The sequence below is a fragment of the Pseudophryne corroboree genome, chromosome 4 (genome assembly GCF_028390025.1).
Source record: "Pseudophryne corroboree isolate aPseCor3 chromosome 4, aPseCor3.hap2, whole genome shotgun sequence".
In the NCBI taxonomy this organism is placed as follows: domain Eukaryota; kingdom Metazoa; phylum Chordata; class Amphibia; order Anura; family Myobatrachidae; genus Pseudophryne; species Pseudophryne corroboree.
Window position 1 is genome coordinate 110,524,697 of NC_086447.1, and position 19,878 is coordinate 110,544,574.

Genomic DNA, 19,878 nt, shown 5'->3' on the forward strand with positions numbered 1-19,878 from the left:
CTCGCGGCTGCCGGGCACTGTGGTAAGGGGAGACTGGGAGTGACTGGTTAGCCCCCAGGAGACGCTGCGGCTGGAGGGAGGAGGGGGTCGGAGCCTGCAAGCAGCGCGGACTTCTGCAGCGCTGCCCGCCGGCTTAGGTGTGAGAAGGAGCTGGGCGCACCTCACTGCGGGCGGGAGCGCTGCAGCTAGCGTTGGGGTTGCCGGGGCTGGAGATAACAGAGGCAGTACGGAACCTGCACAGCGGCAGGTGCCCCACAAAACTGCAGCTAAGAACCGTGGAGTGTGCCAGAAAGTGACGCTCCTCTCCGCGCCAGAGAGCCCCTGCTGAGTATGCTGATGTGGGGGGTCAAGCACACAGTTAGCCGGTGCCCGTCTGTCTGTACAGCATACCCCCTCACACCCCCCCATATCTCCCAACTATCCCGATTTTTGTGGGATAGTCCCATTTTTTTTGGATCTGACCCGTTGTCCCACCCGCAGGCCGCAGTGTCTCGGGGGGGGGGGGATGGCACAGTTGGGAAGCTCCTGTACTCTCTGTTCTGTTTAGTGGAGACCGGAGGAGAGGGGACATCAGGGGGTACGGTACGGATTAAGGGGGGGGGGCCCGGCAGCAGAGCCGGAATAAGGGGGGGGGGGCAGGGGGTACGTACCCCGGGCCCCACAGTTTTAGGGGGCCCCCTGGCTGGAGTAGCTCTGTCCCAGCTCTGAAGCTCCCCCGTTCTGCTAGCAACGGCAGCAGCATTGTGCTACAGTCAGCACACGCTGCTGCGTGTTGGCAGGTCTGTGGTGTTGCAGGGAGGCAGCAGCCTTCCTGCTTTCTTCTGCCTGTGCGGGTGTGTAGGGGGAGCGACCACCCCTTCTGGATTTACCCCTAGCTGAGGGGCCAAAATCATATATATATTATATATATATATATATATATATATATATATCCCGGAATTTGCGTAAGGGGGCGTGGCCACGGATCTCGCGATTAGGCCACGCCCCCAAACCGGCAGCAGGCACAGCAATGAGATAGGGCCCCACTTCAAGTGCCCTGGGCCCCCCGGACTCATAAATCGCCCATGGGGGCATGCCAGCAGCTCACAGAGTGCTGGGCATGCCCCCTCCCTGAAGAAAACGGGGGCGTGGCTTGCGATCGTGGGTCCTCCCACAAAGCCACACCCCTTTTCGTTGGTCCCCCCCCTTTTTGCTGTGCGTATGTCCCTCCTTCTGCCTGAAGAAAGTTGGGAGGTATGCACCCCTGCCTGTGCCATGCCCATACCATCTGCTTCTGCTCCTAGTCTCCTATAAAATTGCCCAGATCTGTGACTCATTTGACTAACTCTGTCCAGCGTTGTGACTCCGCCCAGCACAAATGAGGCACAAAGTCACAGATCTGGGCTAATCTATCTATCTATCTATCTATCTTGCTCAAAAAAATAAAGGGAACACTAAAATAACACATCCTAGATCTGAATGAATGAAATATTCTTATTAAATACTTTGTTCTTTACATAGTTGAATGTGCCGACAACAAAATCACACAAAAAATAAGATTTTACTCACCGGTAAATCTATTTCTCGTAGTCCGTAGTGGATGCTGGGGACTCCGTAAGGACCATGGGGAATAGACGGCTCCGCGGGAGACTGGGCACATCTAAGAAAGATTTAGGACTATCTGGTGTGCACTGGCTCCTCCCCCTATGACCCTCCTCCAAGCCTCAGTTAGGAACTGTGCCCGGAAGAGCTGACACAATAAGGAAGGATTTTTGAATCCCGGGTAAGACTCATACCAGCCACACCATATAACACGTGATAGGAACCCCGGTTAACAGTATGATAACAAAATGGAGCCTCTGAAGAGATGGCTCACAACAAAACCCGATTTTTGTAACAATAACTATGTACAGGTATTGCAGACAATCCGCACTTGGGATGGGCGCCCAGCATCCACTACGGACTACGAGAAATAGATTTACCGGTGAGTAAAATCTTATTTTCTCTGACGTCCTAGTGGATGCTGGGGACTCCGTAAGGACCATGGGGATTATACCAAAGCTCCCAAACGGGCGGGAGAGTGCGGATGACTCTGCAGCACCGAATGAGAGAATTCCAGGTCCTCCTCAGCCAGGGTATCAAATTTGTAGAATTTTGCAAACGTGTTTGCCCCCGACCAAGTAGCTGCTCGGCAAAGTTGTAAAGCCGAGACCCCTCGGGCAGCCGCCCAAGATGAGCCCACCTTCCGTGTGGAATGGGCTTTTACAGATTTAGGCTGCGGTAAGCCTACCGCAGAATGCGCCAGCTGAATAGTGCTACAAATCCAGCGCGCAATAGACTGCTTAGAAGCAGGAGCACCCAGCTTGGTGGGTGCATACAGGATAAACAGCGAGTCAGTCTTTCTGACTCCAGCCGTCCTGGAAATATACATTTTTAGGGCCCTGACTACGTCCAGCAACTTGGAATCCTCCAAGTCCCTAGTAGCCGCAGGCACCACAATAGGTTGGTTCAAGTGAAAAGCTGAGACCACCTTTGGGAGAAACTGAGGACGAGTCCTCAATTCCGCCCTATCCATATGGAAAATCAGATAAGGGCTTTTACAAGACAAAGCCGCCAATTCTGAAACCCGCCTGGCCGACGCCAAGGCCAACAGCATGACCACTTTCCACGTGAGATATTTTAAATCCACAGTCTTAAGTGGTTCGAACCAATGTGATTTCAGGAATGCCAAAACCACATTGAGATCCCAAGGTGCCACTGGGGGCACAAAAGGAGGCTGAATATGCAGTACTCCTTTGACAAAAGTCTGAACTTCGGGCAGTGAAGCCAGTTCTTTTTGGAAGAAAATCGACAGAGCCGAAATCTGGACCATTATGGACCCCAATTTGAGGCCCAACGTCACCCCTGCTTGCAGGAAGTGCAGGAATCGACCCAGTTGAAATTCCTCCGTCGGGGCCTTCATGGCCTCACACCAAGCAACATATTTTCGCCAAATGCGGTGATAATGTCTTGCGGTGACATCCTTCCTGGCTTTGATCAGGGTAGGGATGACTTCCTCCGGAATACCCTTTTCCTTCAGGATCCGGTGTTCAACCGCCATGCCGTCAAACGCAGCCGCGGTGAGTCTTGGAACAGACAGGGTCCCTGCTGCAGCAGGTCTTGTCTGAGCGGCAGAGGCCAAGGGTCCTCTGTAAGCATCTCTTGAAGTTCCGGGTACCAAGCTCTTCTTGGCCAATCCGGAACCACGAGTATGGTTTTCACTCCTTGCCTTCTTATTATTCTCAGTACCTTGGGTATGAGAGGTAGAGGAGGAAACACATAAACCGACTGGTACACCCATGGTGTCACTAGAGCGTCCACCGCTATCGCCTGAGGGTCTCTTGACCGGGCGCAATATCTTTTCAACTTCTTGTTGAGGCGGGACGCCATCATGTCTACCTGTGGTTTTTCCCACCGGTTGACCAGCATTTGGAAGACTTCTGGATGAAGTCCCCATTCTCCCGGGTGGAGGTCGTGTCTGCTGAGGAAGTCTGCTTCCCAGTTGTCCACTCCCGGAATGAACACTGCCGTCAGTGCTAACACATGATTCTCTGCCCATCTGAGAATCCTTGTGGCTTCTGCCATCGCCATCCTGCTTCTCGTGCCGCCCTGTCTGTTTACATGGGCGACCGCCGTGATGTTGTCTGACTGGATCAGTACCGGCTGGTTTTGAAGCAGGGGTCTTGCCTGGCTTAGGGCACTGTAAATGGCCCTTAGCTCCAGGATATTTATGTGAAGAGAAATCTCCTGATTTGACCACAGTCCTTGGAAATTTCTTCCCTTTGTGACTGCCCCCCAGCCCCGAAGGCTGGCATCCGTGGTCACCAGGACCCAGTCCTGTATTCCGAATCAGCGGCTCTCTAGTAGATGAGCCCTCTGCAGCCACCACAGCAGCGACACCCTGGTTCTGGCCGATAGGGTTATCCGCTGTTGCATCTGGAGATGGGACCCGGACCATTTGTCCAACAGGTCCCACTGGAACGTCCTTGCGTGGAACCTTCCGAATGGAATCGCTTCGTACGAAGCTACCATTTTTCCCAGGACTCGTGTGCATTGATGTACCGACACTTTTCCTGGTTTTAGAATGTCTCTGACCAGGGATGACAATTCCTCGGCTTTTTCCAGTGGAAGAAACACTCTTTTCTGGTCTGTGTCCAGAATCATTCCCAGGAACAGAAGACGTGTCGTCGGGACCAGCTGTGACTTTGGAATGTTTAGAATCCAGCCGTGCTGTTGTAGCACTTCCTGAGAAAGTGCCACCCCCACTATCAACTGTTCTTTGGACCTCGCCTTTATCAGGAGATCGTCCAAGTACGGGATAATTAAAACTCCCTTCTTGCGAAGGAGTATCATCATTTCGGCCATTACCTTGGTAAAGACCCTCGGTGCCGTGGATAACCCGAACGGCAGCGTCTGGAACTGATAGTGACAGTCCTGTACCACAAATCTGAGGTACTCCTGGTGCGGAGGGTAAATGGGGACATGCAGGTACGCATCCTTGATGTCCAGGGATACCATGTAATCCCCCTCCTCCAGGCTCGCAATAACCGCCCTGAGCGATTCCATCTTGAACTTGAACCTTTTGATATAAGTGTTCAAGGTTTTTAAATTTAAGATGGGTCTCACCGAACCGTCCGGTTTCGGTACCACAAACATTGTGGAGTAGTAACCCTTTCCTTGCTGAAGGAGGGGTACCTTGACGATCACTTTCTGTGAATACAGTTTTTGAATAGCCACCAACACTGCCTCCCTGGCAGAGGGAGTTGCCGGCAAGGCAGATTTTAGGAAACGGCGGGGGGAGACGTCTCGAATTCCAGCCTGTACCCCTGAGATACTACTTGAAGGACCCAGGGATCCACTTGTGAGAGAGCCCACTGTGTGCTGAAAAACCTGAGACGTGCCCCCACCGTTCCCGATTCCGCCTGAGCAGCCCCAGCGTCATGCTGTGGACTTACCGGACGCAGGGGAGGACTTCTGCTCCTGGGAACTAGCTGTGTGTTGCAGCTTTTTCCCCCTTCCTCTGCCCCTCGGCAGAAAGGATGAGCCTCTAGCCCGCTTGTGTTTCTGGGGCCGAAAGGACTGTACCTGATAATACGGTGCTTTCTTTTGCTGTGGGGTAGCCTGTGGCAAAAAGGTCGATTTCCCAGCAGTAGCTGTGGAAACGAGGTCTGAAAGACCTTCCCCAAAAAGTTCCGCCCCTTTATAGGGTAAAACTTCCATGTGCCGCTTGGAGTCGGCATCACCTGACCATTGCCTAGTCCATAGCCCCCGTCTGGCGGCAATGGACATAGCACTTATTTTTGATGCCAGCCGTCAAATATCCCTCTGTGCATCACGCATGTATAAGACCGCGTCTTTTATATGGTCAATCGTTAGCAAAATATTGTCCCTATCCATGGTATCAATGTTTTCCGACAGGGAGTCTGACCACGCAGCAGCAGCACTGCACATCCAAGCTGATGCAATAGCGGGTCTCAATATAATGCCAGTGTGTGTGTATATAGCTTTTAGGGTACTTTCCAGCTTTCTATCAGCAGGTTCTTTTAGGGCGGCCGTATCCGGAGACGGTAGTGCCACCTTCTTTGATAAGCGTGTCAATGCTTTATCTACCCTAGGGGGTGTTTCCCAGCGTGACCTATCCTCTGGCGGGAAAGGGTACGCAGCCATTAACCGTTTAGAAATGATCAATTTCTTATCTGGGGAAGTCCACGCTTCCTCACACACCTCATTTAATTCGTCAGATGCAGGAAAAACTACTGGTAGTTTTTTCTCACCAAACATAATACCCTTTTTTGTGGTACCTGGGGTATCATCAGAAATGTGTAAAACATTTTTCATAGCCTCAATCATATAATGGGTGGATCTATTGGAGGGTACACTCGTCTCATCATCGTCGACACTGGAGTCGGTATCCGTGTCGACATCTGTATCTGTCATCTGAGGTAGCGGGCGTTTTATAGCCCCTGATGACATTTGAGACGCTTGGACAGGCACAAGCTGAGTAGCCGGCTGTCCTATGTCGTCAAACCTTTTATGTAAGGAGCTGACACTGTCACGTAATTCCTTCCATAAGTCCATCCCCACTGGTGTCGATCCCGCAGGGGGTGACATCACATTCACAGGCATTTGCTCCGCCTCCACATCATTATCCTCATCATACATGTCGACACAGCAGTACCGACACACAGCAGACACACAGGGAATGCTCTTACAGAGGACAGGACTCCACAAAGCCCTTTGGGGAGACAGAGGGAGAGTATGCCAGCACACACCAGGGCGCTATATAACACAGGGATATCACTATACAGAGTGTTTTCCCCTATAGCTGCCTATAATATACATATACTGCGCCTAAATTGTGCCCCCCTCTCTTTTTTACCCTTTCTGTAGTGCAGGACTGCAGGGGAGAGCCAGGGAGCTTCCTTCCAGCGAAGCTGTGAGGGAATAATGGCGCCAGTGTGCTGAGGGAGTTGGCTCCGCCCCTTTTTCGGCGGGCTTTCTCCCGCTATTTTATCGTTTCTGGCAGGGGTTAATATACACCTATATAGCCTCTGGGGCTATATATGGTGTTAGTTTTGCCAGCCAAGGTGTTATTATTGCTGCTCAGGGCGCCCCCCCCCCCAGCGCCCTGCACCCATCAGTGACCGCAGTGTGTGGTGTGCATGAGGAGCAATGGCGCACAGCTGCAGTGCTGTGCGCTACCTTGGAGAAGACAGAAGTCTTCAGCCGCCGATTTTCCGGACCACCTTCTTGTTTCTGGCTCTGTAAGGGGGACGGCGGCGCGGCTCCGGGAACGGACGACGAGGTCGGGTCCTGTGTTCGATCCCTCTGGAGCTAATGGTGTCCAGTAGCCTAAGAAGCCCAAGCTACCACCACTTAGGTAGGTTCGCTTCTTCTCCCCTTAGTCCCTCGTTGCAGTGAGCCTGTTGCCAGCAGGACTCACTGAAAATAAAAAACCTAAACTATACTTTCTTCTAGGAGCTCAGGAGAGCCCCTAGTGTGCATCCAGCTCAGCCGGGCACAGAAATCTAACTGAGGCTTGGAGGAGGGTCATAGGGGGAGGAGCCAGTGCACACCAGATAGTCCTAAATCTTTCTTAGATGTGCCCAGTCTCCTGCGGAGCCGTCTATTCCCCATGGTCCTTACGGAGTCCCCAGCATCCACTAGGACGTCAGAGAAATTATCAATGGAAATCAAATTTATTAACCCATGGAGGTCTGGATTTGGAGTCACACTCAAAATTAAAGTGGAAAAACACACTACAGGCTGATCCAACTTTGATGTAATGTCCTTAAAACAAGTCAAAATGAGGCTCAGTAGTGTGTGTGGCCTCCACGTGCCTGTATGACCTCCCTACAACGCCTGGGCATGCTCCTGATGAGGTGGTGGATGGTCTCCTGAGGGATCTCCTCCCAGACCTGGACTAAAGCATCCGCCAACTCTTGGACAGTCTGTGGTGCAACGTGGCGTTGGTGGATGGAGCGAGACATGATGTCCCAGATGTGCTCAATTGGATTCAGGTCTGGGGAACGGGCGGGCCAGTCCATAGCATCAATGTCTTCGTCTTGCAGGAACTGCTGACACACTCCAGCCACATGAGGTCTAGTATTGTCTTGCATTAGGAGGAACCCAGGGCCAACCGCACCAGCATATGGTCTCACAAGGGGTCTGAGGATCTCATCTTGGTACCTAATGGCAGTCAGGCTACCTCTGGCGAGCACATGGAGGGCTGTGCGGCCCCCCAAAGAAATGCCAACCCACACCATTACTGATCCACTGCCGAAACCGGTCATGCTGGAGGATGTTGCAGGCAGCAGAACGTTCTCCTTGGAGTCTCCAGACTCTGTCATGTCTGTCACATGTGCTCAGTGAGAACCTGCTTTCATCTGTGAAGAGCACAGGGCGCCAGTGGCGAATTTGCCAATCTTGGTGTTCTCTGGCAAATGCCAAACGTCCTGCACGGTGTTGGGCTGTAAGCACAACCCCCACCTGTGGACGTCGGGCCCCGATACCACCCTCATGGAATCTGTTTCTGATCGTTTGAGTAGACACATGCACATTTGTGGCTTGCTGGAGGTGATTTTGCAGGGCTCTGGCAGTGCTCCTCCTGTTCCTCCTTGCACAAAGGCGGAGGTAGCGGTCCTGCTGCTGGGTTGTTGCCCTCCTACGGCCTCCTCCACGTCTCCTGATGTACTGGCCTGTCTCCTGGTAGCGCCTCTATATATATATATGTATGTATATATATATATATATATATACACACACACACATATATATATATATATATATATATATATATATATACACACACACACACACACACACACCTAGCTCCTTCCCTGCCTGCATCCCCCCTAAAAATAGCAGCAAAGCATCACCTGTCCGCTCACCGCTACCCCATACACACAGGACGAATTTGAGCTCAACATCGCCCAGTGTGTATGGGCCTTAAGACTGTCTTGAGCTGGATGCTCTATAAGCTCAGTGCTATGAGAATATGTATAAAGGAATCCTAAACTATAAAAAAAATGTGCTGAATAATTCAGCTATACTACGATCTATTTGGGAGGTTATCTACTGTACTATTAAAAACATTCCAGAAATCAACTATTTCTTTAAAAACCAATATCAAAGACATCATAATGAAACATTGTGTTTAATTATATCTGTTACTCTGTAACCTGATACAGGAAATAGAAAACTGTATGTTTAGATCACTTTTTAAACTGAAATAACTAAATAGATCTCCAATATTCTATATTTAAATAAACTATTCAAAACGTGCAGAAGCAGGCAGGCACTGTCCACCTACTTCTGTGACATCACAAGTTGGAGAGAAGTTGGCTGGTCTACTGGTCTGCTGAAAAGTTGGTTAGGTGTGTGGAGCACTGATTTAGTTGGACAGACAAGTTGGATTGTTGGAGCTTTGGAGGAAAGTTGGTCTGAAATTGGTCTGATATATGGCTAGCATAAGTTTGTTCTCTATGTAAACACCTAAATCTTTTTCCAGTCAAGAATCCCCTAGTTTTTCCCCATTTAGTATGTAGGTAGTATTTGTGTTCTTGCTACCAAAGTGCATTACCTTAAATTTGTCTATAGTGAACCTCATTCTCTGTTTTGCTGCCCATGTTTCCAGTTTAAATAAGGCGTTCTGAAGAGACTCAGCATCTCCCTCCGAATTAATAACCTTACACAGTTTGGTATAGTCTGCAAAAATTGACACTGTACTCTCTAGACCTACTGCTAGATCATTTATAAAAAATGTTGAACAATAGTGGTCCAAGTACAGACCCTTGTGGCACTCCACTTAGTACTTCAGTCCATTTAGAAAAAGTTCCATTTACCACCACTCGCTGCTCCCTTTTATCCAACCAATTTCTAACCCAAGTGCATATTATGCTCCCTAGCCCAAGTTCTCTTAATTTGTAGAGAAGTCTCATGTGAGGTAATGTATCGTAAGCTTTAGCAAAGTATAAAAAGATAACATCCACCTGTTTACCCTGATCTAGGTTCGCACAAACTGTTTCACAAGTGCCTAGTAAGTTAGTTTGACATGATTGATCCTTCACAAATCCATGTTGGTTCCTATTAATAACCTTATTGGCTTTAAGGAACTCCTGTATTCTATCCCTTAAAATACCTTCCAGTGCTTCCACACTATAGATGTAATACTTACTGGTCTATAATTACCCAGTTCAGATTTACTTCCCTTTTTAAATATCGGCACTACTTCCGCTATATGCCAGTCTTTGGGAACCATGCCTGATGTAAGCGAGTCATTGAAAATCAATGATGCATTAGAACTTTACTTTGAGTATTTAATATTTTTCATTTGCCCTTATATTTACCCAGCATACACCTGATTGTCATTGTTTTTGTCTCTGTCCCATAATCCCCATCTCATGTTATGCAGGCGCAGGCCTGATATTATTCTTACAATCCAATGGGAAGAGGACATGGCCTAGTGGTAAGGAGGTAAGGCTGATGTCACATGGGACAGGCTAAGGGTATACTGTGTTCCAGAGCTGGATAACACTATGCCAAAAGATTGGTACAGTCTATACAGAGATCTCATACACACCTGGTTTTACCCATTCAATCTCAAAGCAGGGAATTCCATTCCTGACTCGGGTCTTCATTATTCTAAAAGGCGAAAAATAAATATTAAAAAAAAAAAAAAAAAAAGAACAGTTTCTCATTCAAGAACTTTCATAGCAATGCTAGAGTCGGGAGGAATTATGATCATAACAGTTGCTTTATGTATTATTTAGGTTAAAAAAAAACAAAAAACACATACAATAAAATAAGAATTTACTTACCGATAATTCTATTTCTCGTAGTCCGTAGTGGATGCTGGGAACTCCGTAAGGACCATGGGGAATAGCGGCTCCGCAGGAGACTGGGCACAAAAGTAAAGCTTTAGGACTACCTGGTGTGCATTGGCTCCTCCCCCTATGACCCTCCTCCAAGCCTCAGTTAGGATACTGTGCCCGGACGAGCGTACACAATAAGGAAGGATTCTGAATCCCGGGTAAGACTCATACCAGCCACACCAATCACACCGTACAACCTGTGATCTGAACCCAGTTAACAGCATGATAACAGAGGAGCCTCTGAAAAGATGGCTCACAACAATAATAACCCGATTTTTGTAACAATAACTATGTACAAGTATTGCAGACAATCCGCACTTGGGATGGGCGCCCAGCATCCACTACGGACTACGAGAAATAGAATTATCGGTAAGTAAATTCTTATTTTCTCTGACGTCCTAGTGGATGCTGGGAACTCCGTAAGGACCATGGGGATTATACCAAAGCTCCCAAACGGGCGGGAGAGTGCGGATGACTCTGCAGCACCGAATGAGAGAACTCCAGGTCCTCCTCAGCCAGGGTATCAAATTTGTAGAATTTAGCAAACGTGTTTGCCCCTGACCAAGTAGCTGCTCGGCAAAGTTGTAACGCCGAGACCCCTCGGGCAGCCGCCCAAGATGAGCCCACCTTCCTTGTGGAATGGGCTTTTACAGATTTTGGCTGTGGCAGGCCTGCCACAGAATGTGCAAGCTGAATTGTACTACAAATCCAACGAGCAATAGTCTGCTTAGAAGCAGGAGCACCCAGCTTGTTGGGTGCATACAGGATAAACAGCGAGTCAGATTTCCTGACTCCAGCCGTCCTGGAAACATATTTTCAAGGCCCTGACTACGTCCCACAACTTGGAGTCCTCCAAGTCACTAGTAGCCGCAGGTACCACAATAGGTTGGTTCAGATGAAACACTGAAACCACCTTAGGGAGAAAATGAGGACGAGTCCTCAATTCCGCCCTGTCTGAATGGAAGATCAGATAAGGGCTTTTACAGGATAAAGCCCGCCAATTCTGACACGTGCCTGGCCGAGGCCAGGGTCAACAACATGACCACTTTCCATGTGAGATATTTTAACTCCACAGATTCAAGTGGTTCAAACCAATGTGACTTTAGGAACCCCAAAACTACATTGAGATCCCAAGGTGCCACTGGAGGCACAAAAGGAGGCTGTATATGCAGTACCCCTTTTACAGACGTCTGAACTTCAGGTAGTGAAGCTAGTTCTTTCTGGAAGAAAATTGACAGGGCCGAAATTTGAACCTTAATGGACCCCAATTTTAGGCCCATAGACACTCCTGTTTACAGGAAATGCAGGAATCGACCTAGTTGAAATTCCTCCATCGGGGCCTTACTGGCCTCGCACCACGCAACATATTTTCGCCAAATGCGGTGATAATGCTTTGCGGTTACATCCTTCCTGGCTTGACCAGAGTAGGGATGACTTCATCCGGAATGCCTTTTTCCTTCAGGATCCGGCGTTCAACCGCCCTGCCGTCAAACGCAGCCGCGGTAAGTCTTGGAATAGACAGGGTCCTTGCTGGAGCAGGTCCCTTCTTAGAGGTAGAGGCCACGGGTCCTCCGTGAGCATCTCTTGAAGTTCCGGGTACCAAGTCCTTCTTGGCCAATCCGGAGCCACGAGTATAGTTCTTACTCCCCTCCGTCTTATAATTCTCAGTACTTTTAATATGAGAGGAAGAGGAGGGAACACATACACCGACTGGTACACCCACGGTGTTACCAGAGCGTCCACAGCTATTGCCTGAGGGTCCCTTGACCTGGCGCAATACCTGTCCAATTTTTTGTTTAGGCGGGACGCCATCATGTCCACCTTTGGTTTTTCCCAATGGTTTACAATCATGTGGAAGACTTCTGGGTGAAGTCCCCACTCTCCCGGGTGGAAGTCGTGCCTGCTGATGAAGTCTGCTTCCCAGTTGTCCACTCCCGGAATGAACACTGCTGACAGTGCTATCACATGATTTTCCGCCCAGCGAAAAATCCTTGCAGCTTCTGCCATTGCCCTCCTGCTTCTTGTGCCGCCCTGTCTGTTTACGTGGGCGACTGCCGTGATGTTGTCCGACTGGATCAGCACCGGATGACCTTGAAGCAGAGGTCTTGCTTGGCTTAGGGCATTGTAAATGGCCCTTAGCTCCAAAATATTTATGTGAAGTGATGTCTCCAGGCTTGACCCACAAGCCCTGGAAATTTCTTCCCTGTGTGACTGCTCCCCAGCCTTGCAGGCTGGCATCCGTGGTCACCAGGACCCAGTCCTGAATGCCGAATCTGCGGCCCTCTAGAAGATGAGCACTCTGCAACCAACACAGAAGAGACACCCTTGTCTTTGGTGACAGGGTTATCCGCTGATGCATCTGAAGATGCGATCCGGACCATTTGTCCAGCAGGTCCCACTGGAAAGTTCTTGCGTGGAATCTGCCGAATGGAATTGCTTCGTAGGAAGCCACCATTTTTCCCAGGACCCTTGTGCACTGATGCACTGACACTTGGCCTGGTTTTAGGAGGTTTCTGACTAGTTCGGATAACTCCCTGGCTTTCTCCTCCGGGAGAAAACACCTTTTTCTGGACTGTGTCCAGGATCATCCCTAGGAATAGAAGACGTGTCGTCGGGATCAGCTACGATTTTGGAATATTGAGAATCCAACCGTGCTGCCGCAGCACTATCTGAGATAGTGCTACCCCGACTTCCAACTGTTCCCTGGATCTTGCCCTTATCAGGAGATCGTCCAAGTAAGGGATAACTAAAACTCCCTTCTTTCGAAGGAGTATCATCATTTCGGCCATTACCTTGGTAAAGACCCGGGGTGCCGTGGACAATCCAAACGGCAGCGTCTGAAACTGATAGTGACAGTTCTGTACCACAAACCTGAGGTACCCTTGGTGAGAAGGGTAAATTGGGACATGTAGGTAAGCATCTTTGATGTCCAGAGAGACCATATAGTCCCCTTCTTCCAGGTTTGCAATCACTGCTCTGAGTGACTCCATCTTGAATTTGAACCTTTGTATGTAAGTGTTCAAGGATTTTAGATTTAAAATTGGTCTCACCGAGCCGTCCGGCTTCGGTACCATAATAGTGTGGAATAGTACCCCTTTCCCTGTTGCAGGAGGGGTACCTTGATTATCACCTGCTGGGAATACAGCCTGTGAATGGCTTGCAATACTGTCTCCCTGTCTGAGGGAGACGTCGGTAAAGCAGACTCTATGAAACGGCGAGGGGGAGACGTCTCGAATTTCTTGAGACGGGCCCCCACCGTGCCTGAGACCGCTTGTAAAGCCCCAGCGTCATGCTGAGGACTTTGCGGAGGCGGGAGAGGGCTTTTGTTCCTGGGAATTGGCTGTTTGCTGCAGCCTTTTTCCTCTCCCTCTGCCACGGGGCAGAAATGAGGCGCCTTTTGCCCGCTTGCCCTTATGGGGCCGAAAGGACTGCGCCTGATAATATGGCGTCTTCTTAGGTTGAGAAGCTACCTGGGGTAAAAATGTGGATTTTCCAGCCGTTGCCGTGGCCACCAGGTCTGTTAGACCTACCCCAAATAACTCCTCCCTTTTATAAGGCGATACTTCCATATGCCTTTTGGAATCAGCATCACCTGACCACTGTCTTGTCCATAACCCTCTTCTGGCAGAAATGGACAGCGCACTTACTCTTGATGCCAGTCGGCAAATATCCCTCTGTGCATCACGCATATATAGAAATGCATCCTTTAAAATGCTCTATAGTTAGTAATATACTGTCCCTATCTAGGGTATCAATATTGTCAGTTAGGGAATCCGACCAAGCCACCCCAGCACTGCACATCCTGGCTGAGGCGATTGCTGGTCGCAGTATCACACCCGTGTGAGTGTATATACATTTTAGGATATTTTACTGCTTTCTGTCAGCAGGTTCCTTAAGGGCGGCCGTATCCGGGGACGGTAGTGCCACCTGTTTAGACAAGCGTGAGCGCTTTATTCACCCTAGGGGGTGTTTCCCAACGTGCCCTATCCTCTGGCGGGAAGGGGTATGATGCTAATAACTTTTTAGGAATTAACAGTTTTTATCGGGGGAAACCCACGCATCATCACACACTTCATTTAATTCCTCAGATGCAGGAAAAACTACAGGCAGTTTTTTCTCACCCAACATAATACCCTTTTTAGTGGTACTGGTATTATCAGAAATGTGTAAAAACATTTTCCATAGCCTCAATCATGTAACGTGTGGCCCTACTGGAAGTCACATTCGTCTCTTAATCGTCGACACTGGAGTCAGTATCCGTGTCGGCGTCTGTATCTGCCATCTGCGGTAACGGGCGTTTTAGAGCCCCAGATGGCTTTTGAGACACCTGGACAGGCACAGGCTGAGTCGCCGGCTGTCTCATGTCATCAATCTTTTGTAAAGAGCTGACACTGTCACATAATTCCTTCCATAAGCTCATCCACTCAGGTGTCGACTCCCTAGGGGGTGACATCTCTGTTACAGGCAATTGCTCCGCCTCCACCTCATTTACCTCCTCATACATGTCGACACAACGTACCGACACCCAGCACACACACAGGGAATGCTCTGATAGAGGACAGGACCCCACTAGCCCTTTGGGGAGACAGAGGGAGAGTATGCCAGCACACACCAGAGCGCTATATATATATATACAGGGATAACCTTATATAAGTGTTTTTCCCCTTATAGCTGCTGTATTGTTATACTGCACCTAATTAGTGCCCCCCTCTCTTTTTTAACCCCTTTCTGTAGTGTAGTAACTGCAGGGGAGAGCCAGGGAGCTTCCCTCCAACGGAGCTGTGAGAGAAAATGGCGCCAGTGTGCTGAGGAGATAGGCTCCGCACCTTTCTCGGCGGCCTTTTCTCCCGTTTTTCGGTGGAATCTGGCAGGGGTTAAAATTCATCCATATAGCCCTGGGGGCTATATGTGATGTATTTTCGCCAGCCAAGGTGTTTTTATTGCTGCTCAGGGCGCCCCCCCCTAGCGCCCTGCACCCTCAGTGACCGAAGTGTGAAGTGTGCTGAGGAGCAATGGCGCACAGCTGCAGTGCTGTGCGCTACCTTGGTGAAGACAGGATGTCTTCTGCCGCCGATTTTTCCGGACCTCTTCTTGCTTCTGGCTCTGTAAGGGGGCCGGCGGCGCGGCTCTGGGACCGAGCTCCGAGGCTGGGCCTATGTTCGGTCCCTCTGGAGCTAATGGTGTCCAGTAGCCTAAGAAGCCCAATCCACTCTGCACGCAGGTGAGTTCGCTTCTTCTCCCCTCAGTCCCTCGATGCAGTGAGCCTGTTGCCAGCGGGTCTCACTGAAAATAAAAAACCTAAAACTAAACTTTCACTAAGAAGCTCAGGAGAGCCCCTAGTGTGCACCCTTCTCGGCCGGGCACAAAAATCTAACTGAGGCTTGGAGGAGGGTCATAGGGGGAGGAGCCAGTGCACACCAGGTAGTCCTAAAGCTTTACTTTTGTGCCCAGTCTCCTGCGGAGCCGCTATTCCCCATGGTCCTTACGGAGTTCCCAGCATCCACTAGGACGTCAGAGAAAATAATATTACAAATAAAATGTTAGATATCAGAAAAGTCATGTGCACTGCAATCACTGGTGGGGAGATGTATCAAGTCTTGGAGAGAGATAAAGTGGAGAAGTATCCCAAAGCAGATTCTAACTGTCATTTCAGAGACTGTGCCAGATAAATGACAGTGAGATGCTGATTGGTTGCATTTGGAAAGTTCTCCACTTTATCTCTCTCTCTATGGCTTGATACATTGCTGCCTATGAGATGTATATGTATGAAGTGATGTGTAATTACGATATTACCAATGGTTTTATTATATATATATATATATATATATATATATATATATATATATATATATATATATATATATATATATGTATAATACAATGCCTAATATATATGATACAATGCCCTGACTCTTCTTTGATTACTGTATGAGTGCAGTGGTGCCTGCTTAGTAATGGGTAGGCTGGCTGGCACAGTGTCAGCCTTGAATGTGGTTACTAGACCTATTATGCTTACCAGTTTATTACAATAATAAATATCTGCCACAATCAATTTAAAATAATTGCTTTTTCAACTTCAAAGCCTTCCAGGGTGTAGAACCATGTGACGTGAGCAGGGGCACAACCATGCGACGCGGGTGGGTGTACAACCATGCGACGCGGGTGGGTGTACAACCATGCGACGCGGGTGGGTGTACAACCATGCGACGCGGGTGGGTGTACAACCATGCGACGCGGGTGGGTGTACAACCATGCGACGCGGGTGGGTGTACAACCATGCGACGCGGGTGGGTGTACAACCATGCGACGCAGGCGGGTGTACAACCATGCGACGCAGGCGGGTGTACAACCATGCGACGCAGGCGGGTGTACAACCATGCGACGTAGGCGGGTGTACAACCATGCGACACAGGCGGGTGTACAACCATGCGACGCTGGCGGGTGTACAACCATGCGACGCTGGCGGGTGTACAACCATGCGACGCAGGCGGGTGTATAACCATGCGACGCAGGAGTATAACCATGTGACTCGGTAGCTCACAGCACAACGGCCCCTAGATGTTTGCGCTGTGCAGTCTATTACCGGACAGCCTGGAGCTGGGTATCTCGCACGCTGCCCGCCTTCCTCTCATGCATGTCATAATATGTCAGCAGGACCAGCAGCTTCTCACAGCAATAATGCCTCGGCCACTCCATCCGTTCCAGAGCAAATTTCTGCCAAATGAAAACAGAAATGTCAAGTCTAAATGATACAGCAAGATATGGCGTACAGGTTCCCTCATACCACCCTGAGCAATAACATTCATATAACATGAACAATGTTTCATTACACAGACATCTAGCGATTACCCAGGCTTGCCTACTTACATCACCGACTCGCCTGGGCTAGTGTAGAGGACTGAACCAGGGGCATATTAAGAGAGGAGGCGGCAAGGGGTTGAGTTCGATTTGACGGCGGTCAGAATACCGAATGCAGCATCCCCATGGATGGAATCACGACAGGGGAAAGTAAGTATACTTACCTCACACCCCCCGGCCCCCTAATCCTAACCACCCCTGCAACCTAAACTCCCCCCTCCTCCCCCTAACCGTTCCCGGTGGTGCCTAAACCTAACCCTCCCACCCCGCAACTTAAACCTGACCCCCACCCCCATGCGGCTTCTCTCTCCAGTGGTGCCTGCTCATTCGGCATCCCGGCTGTTGGGATTCCTTCACCAGTGTTCTGACTGCCAGGATCCCAACAGCTGGGATCCTGACCGGATCCTGTGGAAAGTGTGCAACCTCCGTCTGGGCCCCTTCCTCAATAGCCAGCACCACAGTAGTGACCATGGGTAGTAGGGTCACTATTATCCCCAGCATTGTCACAGAGTCTAGTGCGCATGCGTAGGTCTCCAAGAAATGATGCAGTGGCCATTTTCCCGGTGATTTTCCTACTACACATTCCAGGAAAATGGCCACCGTGACATTTGCCCGGAGATTTGTGCAGTGCTGCTGCCACCAGCGGGGGACTCCGGAGAGCTAAGTGTTGAAAAAATGGGTGCAGGGTGTGCAGTGTGGGCCCCCCTGGACCCAGGGGCCCATGTGCACAGTAAACACTGCACCCATTATAGATACGCCACTGGACTGAACTCTCATAGGGGGAGATGTATTAATCCTTAGAGAGAGAGATAAAGTACCAGCCAACCAGCTCTTAACCGCTAGGTTATAGGCTGTGTCTGAAAAATGACAGGGGCTAGTTAGTTGGAAATTTGTCTCCAAGCTTTGATACATCTCCCCCTGTGAATGAGACATATCTTGCTAAGAAGCCGTCAGTAGAGCAATAGGACACTCAGTAACATAATTACATTTACACTTAGGGCCTGATTCGGAGTTCCACGCAATGCCGATGCTACCAGAGATTATCGACTTTCTGCTACTGAGCATGCGGGAACATCCCTAAAAACGTGCACAGTGCATACGTCCCACCGCGCGTCCACACCAGGGACGTGCGGTGAGCTAAATGGCTCAGGAGGCACTGGCAGACCCCTGAGACAGATTTACATGCAATATATGAGCCAAACTGTATATCTGGGCATTATACACAAGTGCAGCAGTATAAACTCCTGGAAATTTGGTGAGTTTTGATCAGAGATGTTCGGAAAAGACAGACAGGTGAGGCACTGCCTCCCCTGCCATAGACTTCTTACTCCATAGATTTGGCTATAAAAATCATTACAATAATGCAAAGAAGATATTTCAAACAAATTATTTGTATTTTTCATATGTTTTATACAGTCAAAACTCTGGCACAAACGATAGTATGACAGGAAAGGCTCTGCCTCACCTGCCTCACACCACCGCACGTCACTGGTCCACACTGAAGCGCAGGTGCGGCTGAGACGCGCGTTACCAATAAATGTATTGGGAGTGTGCTGGGCGGTGACTGGGAGGCGGCGATTCAGACACGAGGATGGCCGTCTTATGGGTGTGTTACGGAAGTGCCGCTGAACTGGTTGTGAAGTCAGGTGACTAATTGCTTACATTGGAGGGCAGACTCTGACGAAGACCGCGCCTAGCATGTGACTGAGACCGCGCCTAGCATGGGGCTGTTGTAAGTTTCCACTGTGTGACGGCTGGCTGCACCTAAAGAAGCACCAAGCTGTATGACAGTGTCTGCACATGCAGAAAGTAAGTGTCTCAGCACTTGCAGTAAGACACACTCTTGTACACTGGGGGAAGGGATGATGCTAGCATTAGTATTAAGTTGCAGAAGCAACTTCCGCAAAAGATGCAAAAGCAGCAGCGTGTCTTCAAATTAGACTAGAATTAACCCCTAAATTTAGATATATTATGTAGCTTGGTAGTATACAGAATTTTAAGTACAAATCTCCAGTACCGTTCTGACAAAACAAATACTCAATGTCGCAATGCATGATTCAGAGTTAAAAAAATGAAAAAGAAAAGCAATTTGCACCCTGACAGAACCCAGTATTGGTAAGCGGTATGCAACAGCGCCCAGCCCTTTACCTGCATGCAAAGTAAACAAATGTTGAGTATGAACACATGGCAAAGCCATTTTCTCGGGTGTGGTATGAGTTGCCAGCGGCCGGAGATCCCAACAACCGGTATACTGAATACAACCCTTTTTCTCTACTCAGTATCTTTAGAGACACTGCTTCTTACAAAGATGGTGTAGCTCTATCTTGCATCACTCCGGGGCTGAGCGGATGCAGAAACGCATGGGGATCACAAGCTCCAACATTACAGAAGTACTCTCTACAGACACAGAACATTGATTTCCCAGAGGCAAGCCAGAAATGTAGCCACAAGCATAACTGACATGCTAGGCTTTGCCGCAGAAGCTATTTGAAACACTATAAGCAGGAACAGCAATGGCATATAGCGTTACTTGTTCTAGATCAGTGGTCTCCAACCTTAATTGGGGTGTGAGCTACTTTTGGAAAAAGAAAACCACTGAAGGAGCTACCCCCTCCCCCCAATGCGCGTG

The 19,878-nt window shown here is 49.3% G+C and overlaps 1 protein-coding gene across 5 annotated transcripts in view; it reads right to left on the reverse strand.

The window, feature by feature from the left end:
- Positions 1-19,878, reverse strand: part of GEN1 (GEN1 Holliday junction 5' flap endonuclease) — a 146,983-nt gene that overhangs the window by 24,724 nt on the left and 102,381 nt on the right. For all 5 annotated transcript variants that reach the window (XM_063915353.1, XM_063915350.1, XM_063915354.1 and 2 more), the window contains 2 exons: positions 16,975-17,105; positions 10,100-10,161 (listed from right to left, as the gene is read on the reverse strand). In XM_063915353.1, the coding sequence (XP_063771423.1) occupies positions 10,100-10,161; positions 16,975-17,105 (193 nt within the window). The remainder of the gene's footprint in view (positions 1-10,099; positions 10,162-16,974; positions 17,106-19,878) is intronic.